This window comes from Scatophagus argus, chromosome 7, assembly GCF_020382885.2.
Source record: "Scatophagus argus isolate fScaArg1 chromosome 7, fScaArg1.pri, whole genome shotgun sequence".
NCBI classification, from domain to species: Eukaryota; Metazoa; Chordata; class Actinopteri; family Scatophagidae; genus Scatophagus; species Scatophagus argus.
In genome coordinates this window covers 20,588,629-20,615,918 of record NC_058499.1, presented here as the reverse complement: position 1 = coordinate 20,615,918, position 27,290 = coordinate 20,588,629, and the positions used below count along the sequence as shown (strand labels likewise).

At 40.5% G+C, this 27,290-nt stretch overlaps 2 protein-coding genes across 2 annotated transcripts; both read left to right on the top strand.

The window, feature by feature from the left end:
- Window positions 1-34: 34 nt before the first annotated feature.
- On the top strand, window positions 35-7,599 carry tmem231 (transmembrane protein 231). The gene is made up of 7 exons (XM_046393998.1): window positions 35-484; window positions 647-813; window positions 1,067-1,195; window positions 1,695-1,838; window positions 4,663-4,744; window positions 4,932-5,037; window positions 6,967-7,599. The coding sequence occupies exons 1-7, from the start codon at window positions 346-348 to the stop codon at window positions 7,127-7,129; spliced, it is 930 nt and encodes a 309-aa protein (XP_046249954.1). The 5' UTR covers window positions 35-345; the 3' UTR covers window positions 7,130-7,599.
- Window positions 7,600-12,091: 4,492 nt separating this feature from the next.
- On the top strand, window positions 12,092-27,002 carry chst6 (carbohydrate sulfotransferase 6). The gene is made up of 2 exons (XM_046394930.1): window positions 12,092-12,373; window positions 23,955-27,002. The coding sequence occupies exon 2, from the start codon at window positions 24,040-24,042 to the stop codon at window positions 25,249-25,251; it is 1,212 nt and encodes a 403-aa protein (XP_046250886.1). The 5' UTR covers window positions 12,092-12,373; window positions 23,955-24,039; the 3' UTR covers window positions 25,252-27,002.
- Window positions 27,003-27,290: the final 288 nt, after the last annotated feature.

The window sequence follows — 27,290 nt, the reverse complement described above, 5'->3', positions numbered from 1 at the left end:
TAGCGCTGGAATGGGGCACTCAGGAACTCGGGAACTCAGCAGCCATGGTAACCAGGAGACGCTAAGCTAAATTTCAAGATGGCGCGGTGCATGGTACTAAACTTGCTAGTTGTCAAACGTAAATAGCATTTAATACTTCACGTTTCGCTAAAATACGATGTCAGAGACGAATTTCGGAGTTTGATAGATGAGCGTTACTTACCTACTTACCATTTTTTGTCTGCTAGCGTATCCATATCCGTACCGTATCCATATTCCCTCAGCATTTGTGCTAGCTTGGACATTAACTAGCTATCCGGTTGACTTGATTATACACAACACCGACGGTTACGAACGCGGTTATCTATGGCTTTCTACGAGGTCTATTCTCACCCGGCTTTGCTTCGGTACAAAACGAGTGTTTGTACGAAAGCCACTGTGTTTGTGGTTATCGTTTTATGCCTTACCTACATCGCTCCTCTGCTGGTTGCTTACAGGAGCCAAGGTACATTACTGCAATGCCTGCCATTAAACAATAAGGATCTATGCTTTTAGCAACAGAAGTATAGATAAATACTTAAGTTACTCCGTTAAGTGTAAATACGCCTGACGGTTTTATTAAACAAGAAGAAATGTTTGCTTGCCTTTTAATACTACGTTATGTTAGGTTTTTGGATCAAAAGAAGCACTTATGAGGAACAACCGGTTGTGAGGTTCCAGTACCAGACTCTGCTGGTGGCAGCAACCAGTACTCAGGGAGACTACGTCGCCTGGAGCACCTTCCCCCATCTTAACAACATGCTTGGGGCCAACCTCCGGATCCCTGCTGTCTCTGTAAGACATTGAGAGCACTTCACTTATATGTACACAAGTTTCCCTTGCACCTTGTCGTTTGTGCCTACATGGGTGTGCCTGTATTTATATAATATCCACCCTGATGTTTCTGTTTTAACACTGTCAGCGTAGAATGTCAGATGTAGAGGTGACTTGTGAATAAGAAAAGCCTACGGTGGATATGAGAAACTAGTTATCAGACTGGCAAACTGCTGCACAGTACGGTTTCAGTGGTATGGTATGGTTTCTTCAGGTGAGAGAAGAGGACCAGAATCAGGATGGGAAGTTGGACCTCCTGATTTTTCAACTGCAGCTACCACTAAAACCAGAGGAGCAAGTGTACAGTGTCCAGCTGCTGCTCACCTTCAGCTACCAGCTCTTTGTATGTATTCTCCTGCAGTACCAAGTCTATCCAGCCATTCACAATACACCATACATGAGATGACATGTAGATGCTTCACATTTTTGTACCACTATTAAGAAAGCTGTACTCAGCTGGATAGGAGGTAATGACAAACTTAACAAAGTTAACCTGAACTCAGCCCTAATTCAGGGTTGTTTTAGTTAATATTTAAAGATTACAGTCAGTGAATTGTTATTACGAGACTGGGTCATCATCATGATCATTCCTGCATTACTACTTTGCCTGTTTGAGGCCCTACTTCAAATATGCAATTCTTTGGCTGTGTAATGCAAGGTTTGACCTAATGGTATTTGAACTGGGATACTGTTTTTACTTTTGTTTTGTTTTTTTTAATTGAATATTAGAATAACTAATGTTAATACATTTATCAGTTTAAATACTCTCTAAACTGATTTTAGGATTAGCCTTCGTAATTAATTTTCCACCTGAATTAATTTAGTTTCTTGCGTTTTGCCAGCGGATGTCCACAGTGGTGATGCAGAGCCTGGCCTATGTGCAACACTCTTCCTCCGTCCCTGGAGCTAAGCTGTTCATCAGTGGAGACCTGAGGTTGCAGCAGAGGACACCCCTGCCACACCGAGGACTGCACAACATTTACAATGTGAGTGGACACCGACTCACTGTCTTTCTCTCTGTCCACCTGATTTGTTTGCCTCTCCTATTGTTTTCTTTTTGTACCAATAATTCAAATAGAGTAGACATTGCCAACCATGAATGGTCTCAAAAAATGCCACACACTGAGACTCTGTAGGTGATATGATCCAAGCCTGGCGCAGAGCCTGCCAGAGCAGTGTACAGGAAGCTGGGGTAGTGATGGGTGCATGCAAATTTTTTATGAAACATAGCGGTTAAACACCATTTATACATCCACACTAGCAGCACTACCAGCAGCCACACTGAGAGTGTGAAAATGTGGTCTAGCAAGACAGGCAATTTGTATTATTTTGTTAAGGCAGATAAACCATGTTTGATGTTTGTTACATTTAGGTGTTATTCGTTATATTGTTTTATCACAGAATCTATTCTAAACTAAGCCATGTTTGTGCAGTTTATTAAGTTTATTAAGGTTAAGTTTATGTTGTTCTATTTGTTTAAAGTTTAAAGTCACAATGTACAGCAATGTCTAAAAACAATATTGTAAACATTGTATAAAAGCATTGTAGAGACCTATGAGTAGCTGCAGAGATCCAGCCCTCTGTCTGTATTTCCTTTGCTGTGTTGGGACATTTCTGGGCGTCAGCCTTTGTGCATTGATGCATAGTCCCCAGCCAATAACATCATGAGGTCAGTACTCTGTAGAAACATAGCAAGCGGGTTAGCAAGCTGTTTCTCCATGGTCTCTCTCCTCTGCTGTCTCGGTCTGCCCAGACAGGAGAGGCGGGTTGAAGCCTGCTCTTCAGCCGTACTCACACAGAATCAAGAGGGCCGTGCAGAGGTCTGGGTGATTCAGAATGCAACTGTTCTGAAACAGAAAAATAATGTTTTATTTCTGTGATTCGCTATTTTGTTTGTGATAACTGTCACTCTCTGTCTCTGCTCTCTCAACTATTAAGACTCTGATTATTGGCGGACTTTGAACCGTGTGTTTACAATCAGCAGCCGAAATGTTCTGCAAATGTTCTTTAACTAATGAGCCCTCTGATTTCATCAGTCTTCAGTCATGATCAGGATACTCTTCAAAATAGCAGCATTTTCAAACTATATATCTTTCTGATTATTGATATTTATATTGATCAGTATGGAAAAAAATGATTGTGATCATAACATTTCTCATAGCCCAGCCCTAGTGCCAGCTGCAGCCAGAGTTTGTACCATTTTTGCCAAACTTTGAACATCACACAAAGTGAACAAGGATGACAAGGACAATCAGGTCAAACATTCACATTACATTTTGCAACAATGAGTGAGCGGTTTGAAACAATGCTTCATCAGAAAGCCCCACAAATAAACCATCAGTAATACAGCAAAAAATGAAGGAGATCGGATTAAAGATTAAAAAAATAATAGCTCATCAGTATGGCATTTGATATCAGTCTGAACTGCCTTTAATAGAGGATTAATCAATGACATTCCAGCAATTATGCGTTATACATTTACCAGCTGCGGCCTAAACAAACAGTGCAAGCTAGGTGAATCGGGCCATTTTATTTTTTTGCCTCACAGCATATCACTGAATCCTATTTGAGGTACTACTGTTATACTGTTGCACTGATGAAACGTGTTGTGAGAAGGGCAGGGTGTTGTGAGCTTATTACCTACAAGAATGCAGACCCTCTGAAGGTGTGTTGATAAACTCTGTTCCATATTCTTTTGGCCTTTGAAAACATTGCATTTGCAAAATCAGCAGCTTGTACAGGTAGTTTTCGATGCAGGGCGGAAATACACCAGAAATTATCTGTTGAATTAATGCCACTCTGCCGGGATGAGTCTACGAACACAAGCAAGACACACGGCTGAGGCCTGTTTTACAGTCTGCTCTGGATGTTTTGCCTTTATCTGTTTTGTTTTGGGACACCTAATCAACAGGACATTTGTGAGTTTTAGCTCCCAACACTGGTGCTAGAATACTTTACCCAGTGTAGAACTGCACTTCACAATAAAGCAAGAAAAAAAATCTGTGTTACATTGTTTAAAAAGGGCAACTAATGATGATGATGTTATATGATAGTGATGATAATTTAAGAATACATGAATCTGCAAAATAAAATCTGCTGGCCTCAGAGCCATGACGTGTAAACCAACAACAGTAACAAGACAGACTTCCTATTCTACAGGTGAGCACTTACAATCGATTGTCTTAAATATACAGTACGGCCGCCTTTCTCTGTAAAACCTAACCAGAAAACAGGACAAAACTCAGATTAATTAACCAACTGTGCTACCCACTGCAACAGGTGAAATAAGCATTAGCATTGTACAGAAATAAACCCTCTGCCTCATAATGAAACTTCATCAAGGCAGTCAGCACAGAGATGTACAGACAACAACTGCACTGTAGCTACAGACAAGAAAAAAAAAGAAAAAACAAAAGTGCTGCTGCGTTTCTAGGCGACACATTGGTTGTTGGCCCTTTCCTCAGTGAGAAGCACGACAAAATACTTTCCACAACTGTGCAGTTGAGGAGGAGGCGACCATTTTCCGAAACGAGAAGGAGAACTGAATTTGTTTCCATTCTTTCTCAGAGGGACTTGCTTTCATCATGTCCACAAGGTCTGCCTTTACAAAGCACTATTCTCCAGCTTTGTTATGGAGGGGCCTGCCTTGTTTCATGTAAAGCCCATAATGAACTCTTTAGTAGGTTCTTTAGTAGGAGTAGGTGTAAAAATATTCAAATGGAGTATGAATTTGCTCTGATGCCTGCAGTACGATATTGATTTTTGTTAAGGTATTGTTCTGTTTCTGTTTTTTCCTTTATTGATGCCAAGGTGTCGGTTATTGATGGCTCCAGCCCCTTTGCAGATGCTTATGACCTCAACAACATAATTGGGAGCTACCAGAATAGAAATTGTAAGTCAACAAAGGCTTCTATTATATTGTTTTCTTGCTCTTTCTTGTTTATTGCAACTAAATATACTGTGTGACTAGATTTAGCTCAAGCTAAACCACCTTCCTGAGTAGGATTTAAACCCAGTTTATCACATTCACAGCTATCATTTTGGCTTTGTCATTTTAATGCTTTTTTTATCTTCCAAAGTGACCACAGTGCTGTCATGTCCCATGCCAGTGTGGACTGTGGGGCGAGCTGCTGGTGCTCCCTTTCAGCTCAATGCTGAAATCCGTTACCCTGTGGAGGTCATAAGATATCCTTTAATTAAATGTATGAAAGGGTCTGTGTGTGTGTGTATGTGTGTTTTAACACTAAATACACTCAAACCTAATTTTGAAGCATTTTTTTATATACCTTTTAGGGTAACACTTCACTTTAATCTGTTAATTTGAGATTATGAGAATTATAAAGATTTAATAAAGGGATTATAACAAACTATAAATTATTACTTTTGTAAGCAATTATTTACAGTGTACTAAAAATTGCTGGAAAAAAAACAAACCACCAGGTTTGGAATAGGAGTGGCAGTTTAAGTTATAATGCTCAAGGCAGTTGACATATCACTTGTAGTACTGAAAGGCTCTTAATTAAGAGGCAGTTGAATAGTTGTTGAAAAGCCCTTAAGTAGTTCAAAGACCTGAAAAACAAGGCTAAAGGCTACAATTCTCTACTAATAGAGTCCCTCCCCTTCTGGTATCCTCCATAGGACTTTACTTTGTAGAAAATATGTATGGTATTTAGTGATGAGAAACAGATCATTTTTGATCCTGTTTGAATTGTGCCATGAATTATACGTATGATGCGTTTCAAGGAAGTGAACTACATCCCTTCTCTTTTACAATATACATCACTACACAAACATGGTCGTGAGCCTGACACAGAAAGACTACGAAAAGAAGTGACAACCACAATACGTCTGGGTGTCTTGACAGCTGCAGCTGTGTGAAAAGGGAGTTAGCTGATAGGTGATGCTGGTGTAAGCTAGCCAGCATGCAGGACCCGTTTCACCGAGTGTCAAACGAGACGACGTCACTTATGTGGCTGTTGGGTTTGTAGTTTTTTAATTGCATATTTTCGCGATCTTCTACTTCAGTTTCATGACAAGCTGACTTTGTTAAGTTGCAAAATTGTTCTGAAATGTGTAATTCATTGACTATTGTACGTATTTTTACATATGCAGTAAGGTCCCGTTGTGGGCCCCCTGAACTGTGCCAAGTATGCGAGGGACTTATTATTATCTTTAAATCAAGCAAAAAATAAAACAACTAACTTGATATATTAATAGACGATCAATTAAACGTCATTATGTGATGCTACAGATGTGGATAAATCATAATATTGCGTTAATTAAAATCCAAAAAGCAGCACTCGTACTGTTGTCAGCTGCACAATGCACTTACCGTAGTATTTGTGTAATCCAGCACACACTGTGGTTTATGCTATGACACATCACAGTAGCACCTGTCTGCCTGTGTTTGCGTACACACGCTGGAACACTATAAATCAATAACAGCACATCAACTTCATCCTCACCTGACAGAGAGAGAGAGGATCATTTAAATATTGTACAGCACCGAGCTACAGACTGCGCTGTCCAGGTGCAGTACAGAGATGTCACGAATTTCCAAATTTCTAGAATTGGTTTGCCAGATAATGTATCCATCTTTTGGTATAACAATTCCCAGTGAAAACCAGCCTCTGTGGTGTGTCCTGAGTAACCAGGACTTTGATGAATAAAACGCTAAGTTTCAAATATTTCCTTTTATTTAGGTGACACTCAGTTTGCATGTTCTCCCTGTGCCTGCGTGGGTTTTCTCCGGGTACTCCGGCTTCCTCCCACAATCCCAAAAACATGCACATTAGGTTAATTGGTGTGAGTGTGAGAGTGTATGGTTGGCTATCTGTGTGTGCCAGCCATGCGACTGACTGGTGAGCAGTCCAGGGTGAACCCCGCCTCTCACCTGTAGTCAGCTGGGATAGGCTCCGGCCCCCCGCGACCCTGATGGATAAGCGGTATAGAAAATTGATGAATGGATGGATAGGTGACACTCTTTGCAAACTATTCATACATTGTTCTTTGTTCCTCATTCTCTTTGAGTTGAGTTCTCTGCAGGTACGGCCAAAGGTATGGCCTATATTAGAAGTTTTCTTTATCATTTCTTCCTTAACCGTCTCCATCCACTTACCGCCCTGGCTTTTGGGAAACCATCAAATTTGCCTGGATTCAATACGTCAGTGTCCTCCTCATCTTCCTCTGGATCTTTGAGCGCATACAGAGATTTGTTTTCCAGAACCAGGTTCTAACCACTGTACCCATACCAGTTGGAAAAACTCACCTGTCATGATGTAGTGATAGTGTTTTCACCTCCAGGTATTCAAAAACCACCAGGTTTCATTTTTAGGAACAATTTTACATGCTTCACAGTGGCTTACCAACAACAATACACTGACTGAAATGTAATAAAATGTTCAAAACTTGTGGCAAAACTTAATGTAGAGAGCCTTTAAATTTTACTCTTCAATTTCATCTCTTGAAGATTTGTCTTTTTAGTATGTCCTCACTATCTTACACACCAATGCTGAGTGACACATTTGTTTATACTTTAACTATTTCTTGGACAGCTTTTTACACAGGCCCTTCTCTCTCATTCTTACGTTCAAGTACACTCATTCTTGGCCGGAATAATGTCTTCTTTTACTACTGATTGAAGCTGTGGAGCTTTAAAGAAAATTTTAAAAAAGCTTTCTATATTTTTACTGTTTGTATATTTTTGACGGTTTTCACAATAAGCATTAAAGAATATTCTTTGTTGAAGTGCTCATTCATTTTTGTGTTATACATTGTATAGCTTTGTGTAACATTTGGTATCTTCTTTAGAGGTAATGCTTTCATTCAGTTAGATCTTTCATTCTAATTTTAATCCTTGGACTGAAATAGGAAAAGTAACGGCAGGGAAACTTTTTGACTACTCTGATGCAGTTACAGTAGAACAATAGCAAGAGGGTTAGGAGAACAGACATTTAAATTTAAAACAGTCACTAACCCTGTATGTTCAGTCATTCTTATTGTCTATAAAAGGGATGCAAAAGAATAGACTGTAACGATATATTATCATGTATTAAATTGTTAACGCTGGTGAGATGTGAGATGTAAGATGGTCAAGGTGGCTCTAATTATGACTGCCATATACAGTTAGTTAGTTAGATTAGTCTTTTAGTTCAACCTTTCCCAACCTATGGGTGCCTGTGAGCCTGAACTCTGATAGCAAACTTTACAATAATGTGATGTTTTCTTTATCTAATTCCAGTCGCTCACCAAGGCGCCTGCCCAGCTCTCCACTGGTTCTCTTCACGTGGACCAAAACTCAGTTTCTCACTGACAGCCATTATTTCTTCTAATCCTTGTGTATCCCTGGTCTGATGGACATCCAGGAGGTTCATAATTACATGGTTATGGTCCACCATAAGCATACGAGTATACTTGTAGAACCTCTTAACGCTAGCAAATGGGTCCATATTTATTAATGTTAAACAAAATCTAGCCTGGTGGCTGCTCTTTCTTTGAGGTAGACATAAAAAATGTCCTGACAAAACAGCTCCAGATGTTACTGTAGTGCAGTGCTTCTCAAATAGTGGTGCGATGCCAGGGGGGGCGCGTGTGACCCTGGGGAACATGCTTTTTTTGCCGTACTAGAATAAAGTGTAATTGCACATCCACTACAGTAGTTGGCAGTGGCGCTCTCATTGTCAAAGTGTGCGCAGGGAGTATTAGCTCTATGGTGTAGCGGCTTTTTTGCACCGAGCAGGCGATATGAAGTGCAGTAAGCGAACCCTTAAGAGACAACATGAAGACATTTTTAACAGGGATGACAAGAAAGGCGGAGAGAGACGAAGATAATGAGACAAAAGTAACTCACCCGAAAGCTAAGACGAGGAAATATGACGAAGCATATGTAGCGCTTGGCTTCACTGTGACTACAGTGGGAGACGACAGACCGGTGTGTTTACTGTCTAAATATGCTGGCAGCGGACAGCGTGAAGCCAAATAAATTAAGGCGCCACTTGAAGACATTACATCCCAATCATGCTGATAAGCCGCTGGAGTTATTTCAGCCAAAACGTGCCGAATATTGCCAACAATCATCCCGCTTTGTGAATACTACTTCAGTAAACCAGCGAGAATTGTTAGCATCCTATTATTACATATTATTAAATATTATTACATATTATTATTACTATTATTTATAGTCGCGGTGGGGGGGGGGCGAATTGTTTTCTACTTGCTGGGGGGGGGGGGGGGCGCAACAGAAAATAATTGAGAAGCACTGCTGTAGTGTATACATTTGAAAGTCTAGTTTATCGGCCATAGCCCATACCACATACTGTGAGCAAAATACACCTGACAGTAGACACTTACTTATCCTTAACTGAGATATTGAGAAGCTTTGTGCTTGACTGATATATAGGACTGAGGTTGTGAAGCCACTTTATTAAGTACTTTATTGATCACAGCGGCCTCTGCTATAATCTGCTTTATGTGTATTTAATGAATGTTCAACACAGACTGTGCTGTATGTCTAAAATGAAGAAGAATAATCTGAAGTACTCAGAGGCAATAGTCAAGGTTTTCATTTTCCCTCTGACTCACTGTAACAAGCCATGATTGTTGCTTTACGTGCATGTGTCTGTGATGACATATGTGTAGTTTTGGACCAGCACCACTATATTAGCTCATTTAAACCACTGAGTCTGCCAGTTTGGGTTAGGCAGAATGCTGAGAGTCACACCCTGCTTACTCAGCTACAGTACGTAATATTCTCATCTGCCCTTAAAATGTTTTTAATTTAGCCATTTTGAAACCACCCTCATGTGGACTGATGCAGTGCAGAATGCAAAATAAGGAACGAAGGACATTTTTGTGTTTATTGAAATATCTGACTTTAATAATGGTGCTCTGTCACAATAACAAAAACTATAAAATATATCAGAGTACTTTGTATATTTGCAGAGGCTCTATCAATTTTCATGTTTCAGGTTTCAGTGGTAGGTACCACATTAGCTTCATAGGTGAAGTGAAAGTGTAATGTTCATTTGAATGGCAAATACAAGACTAAGAAAGACCTCATCCATGCTAGTGGCACAGTGTTGTTGAGCTAAATGCTAACTGCACACTAGCATGCCCACAGTGACAGTGTTAATATGCTGATGCTAAGCAGGTATATTTGTCATGTCCATTGGTTTAATATGTTACCATGCTAATATTTGCTAATTAGCACTCACCAGACCAAGCACAGATGAGCCTTATGGGAATGCCATTAGTTTTGCAGGTAATAAGCCATAAACCAAAGATTTCACTCTGTATAAAACGTGGTGTACCTGTCCATTTTGTACATGTTGCGATTATGCAAGCTATATATAAAAACTTCAGTCAATTGGTAGACTAACTAGTGTGGCAGCATTATTGATGCCCATACTGGGGCTAAGTCTCATCAAGGCATGAGTATGATTGATTTAAGTAATGCAGTGAAAAAATCAGAAATCAGTTTGTTAGAATCACCAAGCCTGACTGTTGTTCGAATGACAAAGCACTGTCTTTCACACATTAACTGCAGCTGCGTGAAACTGATTCCACATACGTGCCGCGGGGCAAAGTCATCCCCTCCTCTCCTCTCTCTTCTTCCAACAGGCACATACTGGTGACCAAAGAGCTTTGACTTTGGCTGCAGAGAGCAGAGGGACAGGATATGAGTCTGGCTCACACAGGAACCAGGTGCATCCTTTTTCCAGTTTCTCCAGTTTTGTATTTTTGTTTGGATGACTCTTGTGATCAACCTCTCTCTACCTTATGGTTCAGTCACCGAGACGCTGCGGTGTTAACCAATGTGCAGTCTGGACAGTTCTTACAAATAGACACATGGTAATCTCATCTTTCTCCTTCAGCATTAAACATGTAGTTGTTAGACACGCTGCCAAAGAAAACTACTCTTCAAATTCCACACTCCATTCAATTAATTGTGATCAGTGGGTGTTTACATTCCAAACGGTCACACTCCCAGCGCCAGCAGCTGTAAAATGGCTCTGAAATGTTTACTATATAGACAAAAGTCTTGGGGCACCTGACCATTACACCAGCAGGAACTGTAATGACATTGCATTCTAAATACAGCTTTGCAGCTACAACAGCTTCCACTCTTCTGGGAAGACTTTCCACAAGATTTTGGAGTGTTTCTGTGGGAATTTTTGCCCATTCATTCAGTAGAGGATTTGTGATGTTGGACCAAAGGGCCTGAATCACAATCTCTGTTCCAGTTCATCCCAAAAATGTTGGATGGGGTGGAGGTCAGGACTCTGTGTGAGTCAGTCAAGTTGGGTACAGTCATGCTGGAAGAGAACAGGGCCACCAAACGTTTGCCACAAAGCTGGAAGCATAGCATTGTCCAAAATGTCTTGGTATGCTGAAGCATTAAGATTTCCCTTCAATGGGAGTCAAGGCCCAGCGCAAGCCCTGAAAAACAGCCCCATAAAGAGGTGTGTCTGTGTACTTCTGTCTATAGTGTGTGTAAGTTTGAAGCAGTAACAGGACATCCTCATAAGCAGCTCTCTCTGCAGTCTGGTCTGACAATCACAATAACACATACACAGCGCAGGCAAAAGTGGCACAGCTCTGATTTAGTGTTTGCTCATATGTTACTCAGATCTGCAGCATGCTGCGTGTGACGTCTTTCTTATTGATGCTCCACCTGCTCTGTTACGTGAGGTGATGTGGGATTTGAACAGAGTGCATAAATACACCTGGAGAACAAGGTGAAGCACCCACAGGTTAGAGCGCTGCGTGTTCAGCAGCATCGAAAGAGCGCACTCTTCTAATTACTCTTGGTTCTTTAGAATTATTAGGCCATAAACATTGTTCAATCATTTATTTGACTTGCATAACATCAATTTCCATGCTCGGATATTATTTCTTCAAGCCACCATATCCTGTAAATCTAAACTCGGTCGGGTTTGAATAATAGACCATCTAAATGCACACCGATGCATACCCTTCAGAAATCCTTACATTCATTATGCAGCATTTCTGTAACCAGTTTAGTTGTTGGTTAATGTAGCCTAATGTTCTGTTTACTATCAGAACTGATACATTAATTTATTGCAGCAGGTTACTGTGTGATAAGGAGAGTAAGGTAAGTATTTGGCGGTGCCACAGATGTTTATGTTTTGCAAATTTAGCCATGACTCAGCAAAATATGACAAACTCTCAGAGATAATCTCAACCTGATGGTGCTCCACTACAACCAGCTTCCCCGTGTATCTCGGGCCACCAGCCCCCGCCCAGCCCAGCAGTGCCTCGGGTGGGATTGAACGTTCAACATATACACTGGACTCCGCCCCGTGCCGCGGGCTGCAGCCAGGTACACATGAGCCCGAACCAGTTAGCTCAGCAGAGCCCCTGGCCACGTCTCAAAACACCGCTTTGTACACAACCGTGGGACTAGCTGCTGCTGGCCGAGGACAGACACAGGGAGGGGAGGAGAGGAGAGGAGAGGACCGCGGGACGGAGAGCACTGCGTCCGCAGAAAACCAAACTGAAGGTAAGATATTTCTGCTAAATGTTGGCTAAATAAAAAATGAGCAACATCCTCTTGCTCCACTCGGTTCCCTTTGGTGATAAAACCAAGTAGCTGCCGTGGGACCACTTGCGGACGTAGTTTTTGGGACAGCGCATGAATAATTAGGTCCCTTTCGCCCTCTAAATTCAGGCACAAACTAAGTTTGTTTGACGACTAGACGCAGTAAACTTATCTATACCTGGACCAGGCTCGGAGTTTATCAAACGGTTTTTTTTTGTGGCTAAACACAAGACACAGGAAGCTCCAAAAACGACCCGTTAAATTCTAGTGAAAAGGGGACACACACGGCTAAAACGGTGACCTTGAGATGTATATGAAAAGAAGTGGGATCATTTCAGTGATAACAAAAATAAATTCCACATTTGCTGAACGAATTTCTGAATCACCCTCAAGAACTCCTGGGGTGTCCCACTTTGAGGCTCAGTGACCAGACTTGTAATAGACCCCGGGACGGAGGACAGGGTCATGGGGGTAATGCGAGTGCACTCGTACGTGGATCAGTATCACTATATATATATATATAGAGAGAGAGAGAGACTTTTGCTGCATTATGACCAGTAGCTCGACCTCTTATTTTAGTTAAACTTTTGAATACCAACCAATAATTCAAATATGAACATTTTTAGTGCAATTAACTGTAGGAAACCTTCAACCAAAAGAGTGGACAAAAAGACCAGCTGTTTCATAGCATTCCTGGCAGAGTAGTTTCATTATCCTCCTAACTAGGATGAGCAGGATAAGGTATTGTAGTTTTATGATGTTGTACAAAATCAAAATCCTGTTATACTGATCAAGTCCATCTAGCAGTGAAAGTGGTACAACATTGTTCTCTCTCCTGCCTGGTTATGAAAAGCAAATAAACTGTAAACAGTAACTGAATGGAGTAAAGCGGTAAAGTGACATTCATGTATCCGCACAGTGCTAGTGAAGTGTCATAGTGATGAGCTTGAGAGCCGAACAGTTCAAGTCTCACAGCGTGCGCGATGAAGCTGTTCAGAGTCTGCTGGTGTGGGACCAGCTGGACCTGTGGACAAGATGGACAGGACAGGGCTGAGCACACAGCCCTGAGAGGCACCAGTGTTGGGAGTCAGGGTGGAGGCAGTGATGTTGATGCTGCGTACATGCGTGCTGTGTCTCTGAAAGGAAAGTCACGATACCAGAAATATAGTGATCGACACGGGTGAAGATACACGATTCTCGATATTCAATTTATTACCACTGTAGAAGAACAAAACATGAAACCCCATGCACTTCAACACACACTCTCTTTTACATACTATATTTGGATGACAGATGACGTCAGCTGAACATTAGAATGGTAGTCGTCATATGGCTACGCAACAGTGCCAGCTGTCTCAAACAAAAACAATAATAACTTGTATTTCAAGGTACAGACAACAAGGGCAACACTCTGGATACACTATTAATGTGATGTTATCATGAAAAGAATTGTATGTAGTATATGTAGAATTCTTTTAAGAAATCCACTTTAAAGTCAAAGTACTTCCTGCTGCTTAGTTTTTCCTTTTCTATGAATCGAGGTGGAGCAGTCACTCCAGTTGCCATAGCAGACTGCAGGGATCAAATGGCATCCTGTCATCCCTGACAAATTCCTTAGTCACTCAGGGTACGGAGAACATATTTGGGACAAACAGATCACTTAGCAAATGACAAACTTAACCGATCACTCACCAAGTTGGAGCATGTTTTCTCATGGTATTATTATTATAGTTATCATCGCTAACTGCTGGCTACTCAGTGACAGCAATAAAAAATATGAAGATTCTGAAACATTTCTGCGCCACCGCACCACCTATCACCTCCTGCTCAAACGGCTAGCTGACAGGACTTGCAAATATGTTCAACAGTTAAACTAAGAGAGCATGAGGAGCGCTAGTTAGCCATTAGCTGTGAGGATCTGGTGAGCAGCAGTCATGCTGTGTGTTTGGCTAGAGGAGCCAACAGCTAACCGAGCTAATAGTTTATAGTGAAGCTTAAGACACAGCAGGACTGAGAGTTTAAACAGTGAACTACACTTTAATCTAAGAACACAAGTTCACAGTAAATAAATGTACTGAAGTACTTCAGCTGAGTACATTTTGGAAGTAAATGTACTTTGGACTTTGTAACTCCAGCGTGTACACTTAATATCAGTGTATATTTCATCAAACTTAATGAAAGTAACAAGATACCAGCAGAGATCAAGTGATGGAGTCATAGCTCTTCCACAGTGACACAGTGACCTTCAGACAAAAAGACTGAGACAACTGAGATAGACACACTAAATCTTTACCAAATTTGGTCCTACTAAATTCTGTGTCCTGTTTTTTATAATTTACAAATAACTGTTATTTTGTTTCAAACCTGTTTATTTAAGTTGAGTGACATAAACACAACTATTTTAATAGTGTTTTTATTATGGCACTAATAACAGCTATAGATAATAAGAAAAGAAACAGTATTTTGAATAGCGATCATCATCAGCCAATGCTGCTTCCAGTGATCAGTGTTCAGCCCGAAAAATCCTGATTCTAACACCGTTACTAGTTGTCATTCAAATACTAAATATATTCAGAAGGTCAGAATTTATCTGTCTTAATCAGTCGAACAGCCTACACACAAAAAGTCGATAGTAGAAATCTTTATTTAGATAGTACTCAACACAAAGCAAGAAAGAAGGAAGTGTGTGTCTGTTGGCACAAGATGAAAATAGGTGAATTGTTTATCCTACATTGTTGTTGAGGCTTACCATAGTTTTATCAAACACACACACAGTCACGTACTGTGAAGATTGTATCTTGGGATCTGTCAGTTGTGCTTTCCTGTCACCTCCACCAATCAAAGAGCTTCTCCACAGCCTCAGTGAGAAATACAGCTAATAGCTGATGATAGATTAAGAAAACGGCAGGTAAGGAAATAGCGATCCAACCAAATAATCAGCAAGGAGAGGGAAGAGCAGTGTGTGTGAGGAACATGGATCGTGTTGAGACAAATTCATATCTTTTTATCACCAAATAAAAATGAATGGACTTTGTTTTTAGTGGTGTCTCACACGTTAGCCTCATGTTCAGTTAATAGATCGTAGGTGGGGAGTGCAGGAGAGGCGATTGTTTTCCTGCAGGGCCAAAGTCACTTCTTGCTTAGGGAATGACCCTGTCACTTTTCCAGCAGTTGGGAAACAGTGAGACTGGTTGTGTAACCTATACATTTGCTGCCAGATTGACAGTTTACTGCTAACGTTTTCCTCTGCTCTGTTTGTATTCACCGTGACATTTCAGCTGCTCGCTCTCTGTCACTCCACCACATGCAGGAGCTACGCTACTCTCATAACAAACCTGTTGAACCGATACTTTTTCAGTGATGACAATTTTTCTTTTTTCTTCTGTTTTCTTGAGCTTACATTCAAATTTTATTTTAGGAAAATTGCTGAGCTTCTCTTGAATACATATGCTCATGATATTGACTGGTCCTTTTGTTCATCTGAAAGGCAAATTAGGATGTAACTGAATGTTTTCCATGGATCCAGTGTGCCTGAGTGTGCATTTATCACACTTTGGTTTCAAACTTGAGATTTCTGAAAACTGGTTCCAGACTTTAATTTAGACTCATTATTATTAAATTTGTGTCATCGGCATACATTTTTACTCTATAAAGAAAGTTCAGACCGCTTTGACATGCAGTCGGACACATGTTTTTATTTCTCACAATGATCATTTGACTCAACTTTTTTTAGTTCTAAAGTTTAACATAAAACAGTAAATAAAATAAAAAGTCTTAAGCCTGGTGCATGCCGAAGTATTAGCTGATTAATATGGAAATTAAGTAGAAAATGAATTATTAACCCAAAAATAAATATTAAACCTTATTAATATACCAATATTTTATTCAATCACTTTGATGAAAAACAAACAAATGTAACAGGAAACAAAACATGCATGACATTATTCCGCAACAAAAATGGTTGTTTTATAGAACAACATAAAGTCTCTCCAAAAATAAACTTAAAGCAAGAGCTTGTACAAGTCAGATTAAAGGAATACAAATGTCTACATATAGCAATAAAATTAGTGCAATTTGAGCAACATTTAAATTATTTTCTACCAGGATAATTAATTCTAGAGGAACCTGAATCAAATCTTAGTACACTAATAAACATCTAAGCAGAAACACACAAAACTTAGCCTCTTCCCCTCTTTCTCTCTCTCTCTCTCTCTCTCTCTCTTTCTCTCTTCTACCTCCACCCCCTTCACTTTTTCCTTTGCACCCCTTTACTCCACTCTCTCCATATCCCCCCTCACCCTCATTGCAGTTGAGGAATGTGAGCATGTCTACATGCTCTGACAGAGCTCGATAGTAACAGTTGCCAGGTTGCCGTTGTCAGCCATTGTGAGAGACTGGCCACCAATTCTTGGCCTTTGGTTACCATCAATGGCAACCACTTTTTAACCTATAAAAAATAGGGACAGCAATCAGCCAAATAGTGTACGCACCCCCAAATAAATACGTTTACCATTCGTTGCATCAGTGATAATTCAGTGTTGTTGTCAGAACCAATGAACCAGAAAATGCAGCATGTGACTTGTGTTTGCACTCTTTTATAGACAATGACAAAACAAATTAAGTTGTTTGACTGTGGGATGAAGCTCTGACTAACTCATCAACCTTACAAACGAATGTGCAAACTGATTCAGCTGACGTGTACCAGATGAAGCAGAATGAAGGAAATCTATGAAGTCTTGAGACGCTGATATCTAGATACAAACCAGTAGGAAAATTTTGCACATTCAAAAGATAAATATGTCAAATTGGCACACTTTGAAAGCAGGGCATGACAGTCAGGGGTTGTCAGCTTAACTGTAAATTACTGATATCAACCTTGGAGAGAACACAAGTTGATCTTATCACTGTTCCAACAGTATAGTCATGGTGTGCTTATACTTCCATGTTGCCAATAGCCGCAGGATGAGGCATTATGTTTCTGGGTTGGTCAGCAATCCATCCCATTCTCGTGAATGTGATGGCTCAGGATAGCCTTGAGGGAAGTTATGGTGATCAAAGGTCACTGTGAGCTCTCGTCACACCACACAACAGTCTTTATTTAAGACAAAAATCCACCCAAATGCTATGCTGCATTTGGGTGGATCTATGCTGCCAGCTGTCTGATTTCAGAACAGCCTGCTGAGCTATTATTAATTTCAATTTTTCTCAAGTTGGGCTGAAATAAAAGTATTGCAAAGCATGGAAGAGGGTTTCTTATTCTTTTGTTTATTTCAGTGTATGTATAATAGTGCACCAAAAACCAAATACAGTTTAAATTAGTGTTATTAAACTTGACTTGTGTATATTTGGGTAACATTTGATTTATTAATAATATGTATTAATAAATTAATATGATATATTAATAAATTACATAAATTGAAATAGAATACATACTATTATTATACATCATAGACTAATTTAGAGTAACTGTTTAGATTAACATTTGATCTTAGTATATTATATATGTATGCCGTGTTTTTTCCTGTGTTTTTCCCATTATCGTTATGATTCCTGGTTCGAGTGCCCGTCTACTTCTGAGCCACCGTACAGACAAAAATTGTTATACTTTGGTTCATAAAGAAATACTCAGACATCTGCCATCTTTACCAGTGTTTTTTTTTTCCCCTATTTTTTCTTTTTTTTAAAAAAAAACAGTTAGCTATCTCATATGTGACCATTCATTATTTCTAACAACAAATTGTTAGATTTTGTTAAGCTCTGAACAAAGTGATACATCGATCTTAAAGACACTCAGAGTCTCTGGCTGAATCTCTGTTGTTTGCTAGGTAAAGAGTAGCTTAATGGTATGTTCTTAAAAATGCATATTTGTGCTAATACTTCTCTCAAGTTAAACTCAGGGTGTGTATGGGGTGGTTGGTGACGTAGGCTGACTCCAAAACGTCACTTGCCTCCAGCTCAGCCACTCGCAGAATTCAGTTGTGATAGCCAGGTTTCCACCTGTCTCACCTGTCCCACCTGTCCCTATGCACATTTATAACACAAAATGGAAAATTCAAATACTTTCCACTAAAATGTCAAGATTTGGACCTGAATCAATCAGTAACCCTACTAAATACCTATTTAAATTGATTTTCAGCAGAAAACAACGTGGTTTAGGGGTTTAGTTACTCTTTAAATAATAATAATTAATTAAAAAAAAGGCTTCCCCCTGCCCTTCGTTTTGGCAACTTTTAGCAAACTGTACTTCTGCCTCTCCAAGTTCCAAAGTTAAAATTGAAACAAGTTATGCTTCCTTATTTTTAACAACCTCTCTCTTGTAGATCAAAGCCAAAAAGTGTTCCTCATTCTTCACCTCCCTTCCACATATGTTGAAATATATAAATATAAATATACCAAGTAGCTGTTCACAGTCAATACGTCTGTTTACTAGACATTGGCAGAGGATTTGCAGTTTATATAGGAGAGCATATCCTGACGACCATCACACCAACACTTAGCTGCAGGGTACGCCTTCTGTCCTCGTAACGTTGTCCATGTCATAGCCCCATTCTCTCTTTATAATTATAATTCATCCAGTCAGCATAGCCATCTATTGGTATGTTCACATTGATATGGAGAGATGCTGTGCACATTTACATAGGAGGCAGAACATCTTAACTTACTGGCTATTTAAATGTCCCGACATGCCAGTAGGATCAGTCAGGATGTTCTGTGTTCTTCTACAGACGCAAAGGTCACACACAGTCCATGTTCATATAAATCCTGAGCCCCATCAGAGCTTAAAATCTTAAATTCAGAAACCAAAAGTTTAATACTGTTTCCTCTGTCCAATCAAGTTTATAACTACAGTTGTTAGTTTTGCTGCCACGATATTTGCATTGCATTTGTGACATTAATGTGCAACTGCAAAACTGTCTCTAACCATTAAAGTAAATTGTTAAAGGTTTCTAAATGAGAAAAGATACAACAGCAATACAAACAAGTTTGCCCAAATATTGGTAAGGACAATTCTGTCCTCCCAAAGTATTGATGTCCTTACCGCAAATATACAAACTTACTCCTAAGAGCAGCTTACTACTCAGCAATATAAGCTGCTAAGTAAATATTTGAATGAAAACCAACAGTGTGTATATATGATGAACTAAGGTTGAAGGTGATGAGAGAGGAAGAGGGATCTGTCATGATGTCTGGTGTTTATCTTTGTATCCTGAGGGTCTGAAGGTGAGAAGATCATGTCAGGGCTTGTTCAGTGAGCACGGCAGATCATGGTACGCTTGCATGGCTTTCCTCAGTCAGCAGTGATCTTCGTCTCCCACTGGAAACTTCAAAGAACAGTCCACAGCCCTGTGTCTGTTTCTCCTTTTCCCTCTTGAACTTTTTTGCTGGATGTATTTGTTTCACTGAACTGTTTTATCCTCCCATAATGGGCTTTCAAAGGATTTTAAACTCTGAAAGTCTTTGGAAAAGCACTTATAACCTGTTTTTTTTTTCCTCTTTTTTTCCAAAATGCTTTGCCAGAAACAGAAAGTTCCAACTAAGTAGCAAAAAGACTGATATTGTAGCTCCGTAGTGCTTTATTTATAATGGTATGTTGCAACATTTACCTTCAGTATTTCTACTGCCATCATCCAAATGGCAATGTTTTCCATCACTCAGCACAGATTAGATAGCAAGGAGGATCATTTTGTAGGATGCTCATTTTTTTTTCTGAAGCACATAAACCTCCTCAAACAATGATGGGTGTGGGGAATTGTTTGTGTGCAGAGATCAACCAAGTGAAGTGCGTGGTTCCTTCTCTGCGATGATACTGGGTGTGGCACTTTGAGTGTGTTTAACTCCACATGCCGATGACATCTGAAGAAATGACATCTGGCAGAAAATGGAGGAGGACATTGTTGGCAACAGCCTAGGATTATGCAAACAGAGACAAAACATATTTGTTTTAAGTCATATGTATGTATATGTAAAGTAAATACTGCTGGCTCAGGATGGAAAGAGCCAGTTTCAGTAGAAACCTAACAATCAGTCAGACATTTCAGCAATAATCAAAACATAACATACACACATATACATATGCATATGCATAAAACAGGTAAAAACAAATAGCTGGCAACAAATTTTAACAGAAGATGTATGATTTGTAATACAAACCACATGTTTAAGCCACAGTCTTATGTATCTCCCTTCATGGCTTCTGTACTTGACCTTTAACCTTTAACCAGTGCTTCTCAATTATTTTCTGTTGCGCCCCCCCCCAGCAAGTAGAAAACAATTCGCGCGCCCCCCCCCCCCCCCCCCCCCCCACTGCGACTATAAATAATAGTAATAATAATAATATGTAATAATATTTAATAATATGTAATAATAGGATGCTAACAATTCTCGCTGGTTTACTGAAGTAGTATTCACAAAGCGGGATGATTGTTGGCAATATTCGGCACGTTTTGGCTGAAAAAACTCCAGCGGCTTATCAGCATGATTGGGATGTAATGTCTTCAAGTGGCGCCTTAATTTATTTGGCTTCATGCTGTCCGCTGTCAACATTTTTAGACAGTAAACACACCGGTCTGTCGTCTCCCACTGTAGTCACAGTGAAGCCAAGCGCTACATATGCTTCGTCATATTTCCTCGTCTTAGCTTTCGGGTGAGTTACTTTTGTCTCATTATCTTCGTCTCTCTCCGCCTTTCTTCTCATCCCTGTTAAAAATTTCTTCATGTTGTCTCTTAAGGGTTCGCTTACTGCACTTCATATCGCCTGCTCGGTGCAAAAAAGCCGCTACACCATAGAGCTAATACTGCCTGCGCACACTCTGACAATGAGAGCGCCACTGCCAACTACTGTAGTGGATGTGCAATTACACTTTATTCTAGTACGGCAAAAAAAGCATGTTCCCCAGGGTCACACGCGCCCCCCCTGGCATCGCACCGCGCCCCCCCGGGGGGGCGCGCCCCACTATTTGAGAAGCACTGCCTTTAACACTGGTTAAACATCAAACCGACTTAATTCTTACTGGCCTGTGTCTAGTGTTTATTTTAATGCTAATGTCATCATTCAGACTGCATTACAACTAATCTTAAGGCTGCAGTCCAAAAGTTCCCATCCAATGAACTGCAAACTGATATTGAAGTTGCCATTTAGTCAAAGTCAAAGTCAAGTCAAAGTGTACTTTATTGTCAAAAATCTATGTAACAGGGGTTAGCACAGAAAATTGAAATTGTGTTTGACCAGTCTCCAATGTGCAGTTAAAAACTAAACATGTAGGTAAGACAGTGACAATAATTACACACACACGCACACACACCCATAGGCATACACCCAAACAAACACACACAGTGTGCAGTAAAAAGACAACATACTGATACAAACATGTACAATAAATACACGCACACACACACAGTCACAGCAGCAGAAGTACAGTCAGTGGACATACCGGTATGTGCAGTAGTGTAGATGCAGTATGTAAGGTGCGAAGAGTAAAGTGCGAGTGACATGTCGTGAAATGTTCATGGAGTGTTCGTCAGTGTGTTGATGAGTCTGATGGCTTGATGGTCTGATGGTAGTCGGGAGAACAGTTTATGTGCTGGGTGAGTGGGGTCTTTGATGATGGTCATTGCTCTTCTGGAACAGTGAGTTGTAGAGGTCCTGAATGGCTGGTAGTGGTGATCTGATGATCTTTTCTGCAGTCCTCACCACCCTCTGTAGTGCCTTCTTGTCTGCAGCTAGACAGCTGCCGTGCCAGACAGAGAGGCTGCTGGTCAGGATGCTCTCGATGGCACCCCTGTAGAAGATGGTGAGTGCAGATGTGGGGAGGTCAGCTCTTTTCATCCTCCGCAGGAAATGGAGTCGTGCCTGTGCTTTTTTGACCAGGGAGGTGGTGTTTGTGGTCCATGTGAGGTCTTCTGTGATGTGCACTCCAAGGAACTTTGTGCTTTTCACAGACTCCACAGCACTGCCATTAATGAAGAGTGGGATGTGTGTTGGTTGTTTTTTCCTAAAGTCCACAGTTATTTCTTTTGTTTTGTTGACATTGAGTGACAGGTTGTTCCTCTCACACCAGTTGATGAGTTGGTGTACCTCCTTCCTGTATGCTGAGTCGTTGTCGTCACTGATGAGTCCCACCACTGTTGTGTCGTCAGCAAATTTGATGATGTGATTTGTTGCAGATCTGGCACAGCAATCATGGGTCATCAGTGTGAACAGCAGAGGAGAAAGCACACATCCTTGTGGCACCCCGGTGTTTATGATGGTGGTCGCTGAGGAGTTGTTTCCGACTCTGACTGTCTGCGGTCTGTTTGTGAGGAAGTCCAGCAGCCAGTTGCACAGTGTTGATGCCTATTTCACTCAGCTTGTTCACCAGATGTTGGGGGATGACAGTGCTGAACGCGGAGCTGAAGTCGATGAACAGCATTCGTGCGTGACTGTTTTTGTTTTCCAGGTGAGCCAGGCAGAGGTGGAGTGCTGTTGCTATGGCGTCATCAGTGGAGCGCTTGGGGCGGTATGCAAATTGATATGGGTCCAGAGTAGTGGGGAGGGTGGATGTAATGTGGGCCTTTACCAGTCTTTCAAAGCACTTCATCATGATGGGAGTGAGTGCTATGGGTCTGTAGTCGTTTAATGATGATGCTGGTGACTTCTTTGGTAGTGGTACAATGGTGGTGGCTTTGAAGCTTGCTGGTATGGAGGCTTGGTTTAGAGAGGCGTTGTAGATGTCTGTGAGGACGTCAGTCTGCACAGTCTCTGAGCACACGCCCGGGAATGTTGTCTGGACCTGCAGCTTTTCTGGGGTTCACCTTGAGTAGGGTCCTCCTCACGTCCGCTGGGTCCAGTTGAAGTGTTATGTTGTCTGGGCTGACGGGGGCTTTTGTAGGTGTTGTTGTGTTATTTTCTTCAAACCGGCTGAAGAAGGTGTTAAGTGAGTTGAGGAAGTCTGTGTTGTCCTCACACAGTGAGGGGGCTGGCTTGTAGTCTGTGACTGACTGGATGCCTTGCCACAGGCGTCTTGGATCTTTTGTATCTGTGAAGTGGGAGTTGATTTTCTGTCCATAGGCACGCTTGGCTGCTCTCACACCCCGGTGCAGGTTGGCCCTGGCCGATCTGAGGGCCTCCTTGTCCACAGACTTGAAAGCAGTGTTGCGTGCTCTCAGGAGCTCACGTACCTCCCTGGTAAACCAGGGTTTTTCATTTGCTCTTACTGTAATGTCCTTGGTGATGGTTACATCTTCTATGCATTTTGTTATGTATCCAGTAACAGAGTCTGTGTATTTTGTGTATTTTCATTAACTTACTGTGTAGCTGTGAAGCTTGCTGTAGATACATACCACATTAATAACGTAACTTTCTAAAACCACTTCTGAAACTGCTCACATTGCTTTTGGCTCAACAACCAGTTTTGGAACAACCAAAACTATTTGATAGTACTTTTTGGAAACAAAGTGGGATACTTTTTCATGATCTACTGAATTATAGCAAGTGCAACAGTTGCATTTTCTGTTCAACATATCAGTTTCTGTCTCTGTCTGTCTATGCCATGTCATTCTGCAGCAGAGGCAACAGGCAGCTCCGCAGAAGAACAAAAAGAGAAGTGTCCTCATCAAGCACCAGTGACTAAAGGTGATCCACAGCCATCATGCTCCGCTGCAGAATCAATGGCAGCACCATGATTTTCGTATTGATCCTGCAAGGGACAACAGTGATGCTGCTCTGTGGTTGGTACTTGCAGCTCAGCCCCTGCACCTCCACCCCCTCCGATGGCAAAGTTCATGTTCTGCTGCTGTCATCCTGGCGATCAGGCTCGTCTTTCCTGGGTCAGGTGTTCAGTCAGCATCCATCTGTTTTCTATCTTATGGAGCCTGGATGGCACATATGGAACAAACTACCAAAATCCAGTATGAGATTGCTCCGAATTGTTACGAGAGATTTATTTCGGAGCATATTCCTTTGTGACTTCTCTGCAATAGAGGCTTGTCTGCCAGAAAACCACAATGTTTCTGATTTGTTTATGTGGAGTCAAAGTCGAGCTCTGTGCTCACCTCCAGCCTGTTCTCTCACGCCACAAAATGAGCTCAGCGACCAAAGTCAGTGTTCCAAGAAATGTGATACTAAAGGCCTGCAGAAGGTGAAGGATGCCTGTGTTACCTACAGTCATGTGGTGTTAAAAGCAGTGCGATTTTTTGAGCTGGAATCTTTATACCCGCTCTTGCAGGACCCAAGCTTAGATTTCCGCATCATCCATCTGGTCCGAGACCCCCGGGCTGTGGTGCGGTCTAGAGAGCGGTCAGCCAATGCATTTGTAAATGATGATGCCATCCTCTTGGATTATAAAAAGATACCAGCAGCTGAAGTGCAGTATCAAGTCATACAGGAGATCTGCCGTAGCCATGTGCGCATCAATGAGAGAGCCATCCTGAAGCCCCCTCCATTTCTCAAAGGCCGCTACAAAATGGTCCGCTATGAGGACTTGGTGCGCAACCCACTTGAGGAGATAAAAAGCATATATGAGTTTGTAGGTTTGCAGATGACCAGTAAGTTGGGGGAATGGATCTACAAGGTGACCCATGGAAAAGGCAGAGGCTCCAGGGTAGAGGCCTTCGAAATCACTTCACGAGATGCTGCTGATGTCTCCCAGGCTTGGCGTACCACGCTGCCCTACAGCAAGGTTAAACGTATCCAGGATGTGTGTAGGGGGGCAATGTCATTGCTGGGGTACAGGAATGTTAACAGTGAAAAAGAGCAGAAGAAACTTGATATAGATTTACTTGCGCCACAGGAGCCATATAAGTTCACCTGGTTACCAGCTAAAACAGATTATCCAAGTCAGAACAAGACAAAACATGAATGACGAAGACATTAATACTAAAAGACTACACTGGACTGGATTAGGGTATAAATTCTTTATAGGCTTTCCTGTCTGTTTTAAGTTGCTTTTTAATAATTATTTAATTCCATGCTGTCCACCATGAGGATTTGCTTGCAGTTTGTTTTCAACAAATGTGTAATAATTAATATAATAAGACAAAGGAGGAGAACAATCTGTCATCCTGTAGGGTGTGTTTTTTTATTTTTGTGCATTCTGAAAAATACACGGCTCAACTGAGAATTGAATTTTTGTTATATAAAATTGATAAATTTGGATTTCATTTCATATTTATATTGTTTACATTCGTACAAAAGCAGAAGGTATGAGTTTTGAGAGCCACACTTAAACTGGATAATAGATAATAATTTTATCTCTACTGTATAATATTCTTGTCAATGGTTATGTATTGTATTAACCATAGATTTTCATTTGTGGTGAAGCTTTTAATAACACTGATGCATTTCTTTCTTTTTGTGTGGGCGTCTTTAAAATGGAGTGCTTTTATTTTATTAACCATCCAACTTTTTAGTTTCTTTCAGCAGCATGTTGTATATTCTGCCAGTCAAATACTTCTTTTTTCCCGTTCTAAACAGAATGCCTTAAAGGGTTCTGCCACCAAATCATAGAGTGATTTAAAATTTTCATGAATCCAGTTTTTTAACTGTAAGTGACTTTAACTCTAAATGATGTAACCCCATTATGCATAATTAGATCTGAAATATGATTAATACCCCTTGTGCTCCAAGAGTCCCAGTTTAGCTCTACATATTTATGCTGTGGCTGGAGACATTATGTTTTCTAGTTTTCGATTTGTACGTCCCATTCTTGTGAACTCGATATCTCAGGAACACTTTGGGGGAATTTCGTCAAATCTGGCAAAATTCGAAATATGTGTGTTCCCAGGGTTACTAAATTGCACTCCTAATTTTTGTTTTTATCGTTGTCTCATGATTTTAATGTACTATTTATAACAAATAATAATAATAAAATTAGATACTTTTATATTGTAAGCAGATATGTACATAGGTTGTGAGACGTGTTTGTTTCCAGTACTTATCCAGGGTTCTTCAGCTGTGTTGTTAGTTATACGGTCTGTAAAAAATATTGTAAAGCATAATAATAGATAATAATTATAATTTGATAATAATTTGATTATTAAAGACATTTGTCTGTTGTTGCATTTTGAAGAAGAGTTTTATCTGTGCTTTATGAGACCAAACAAAATAGTTGAGTAAAGGAGTAGGTCACGTTAAAAATAGTTCATAAAGGATTAAGGAAACCACATCATTTTAAGCTGATTTATCCATTAATTTGACTGGCAAGCATCGTGGTTTTTTCTATTGAAAATTCCTTAAGTTTTGTGGAAAGGTTGAAGATCCTTCAATAGTTAGTACCCATTCAGCTTTTTCACTGTTCATCTTATAGCCTGATATTTTGAAGAAATCCTCTATGATCTTCGTTGCCTTTGGGAGATGTGTGTTAGTATTAGTTCAATATAACATCAAATCATCAGACAAACTCAGTTTGCATCCTTGCATTCATTTTATTTACGTTTATGCCCCTGACTCCTCTGTTTGTTTAATTTTGAACCAAACATTCCACTGCCAACACAACAAAGTTGTCTTTGTTATATTACTTTTAAGGGCGGGTGCTTCCAATACCAAAAACATGCACATTAGGTTAATTGGCTACTCTTAATTGCCCCTAGGTGTGAGTGTGTGGTTGTCTGTCTTTGTGTGTTGGCCCTGTGATTGACTGTCGCCCAGTCCAGGGTGAACCCCGCCTCTCGCCCGTAGTCAGCTGGGATAGGCTCCAGCTCCCCCCGTGACCCTGACGGATAAGCGGTATAGAAAATGGATGGATGGATATTACTTATTTATTCGAAAAATGCAAATTTTGCTAATACTTAAGAAAAGTTTTCTCTGTTTTTTCTGCTTGATTCACCATCAATGTCAATTCTGGTTTTTGTTTCATGCCATATTTTATATATATTTATATATATATATATATATATATATATA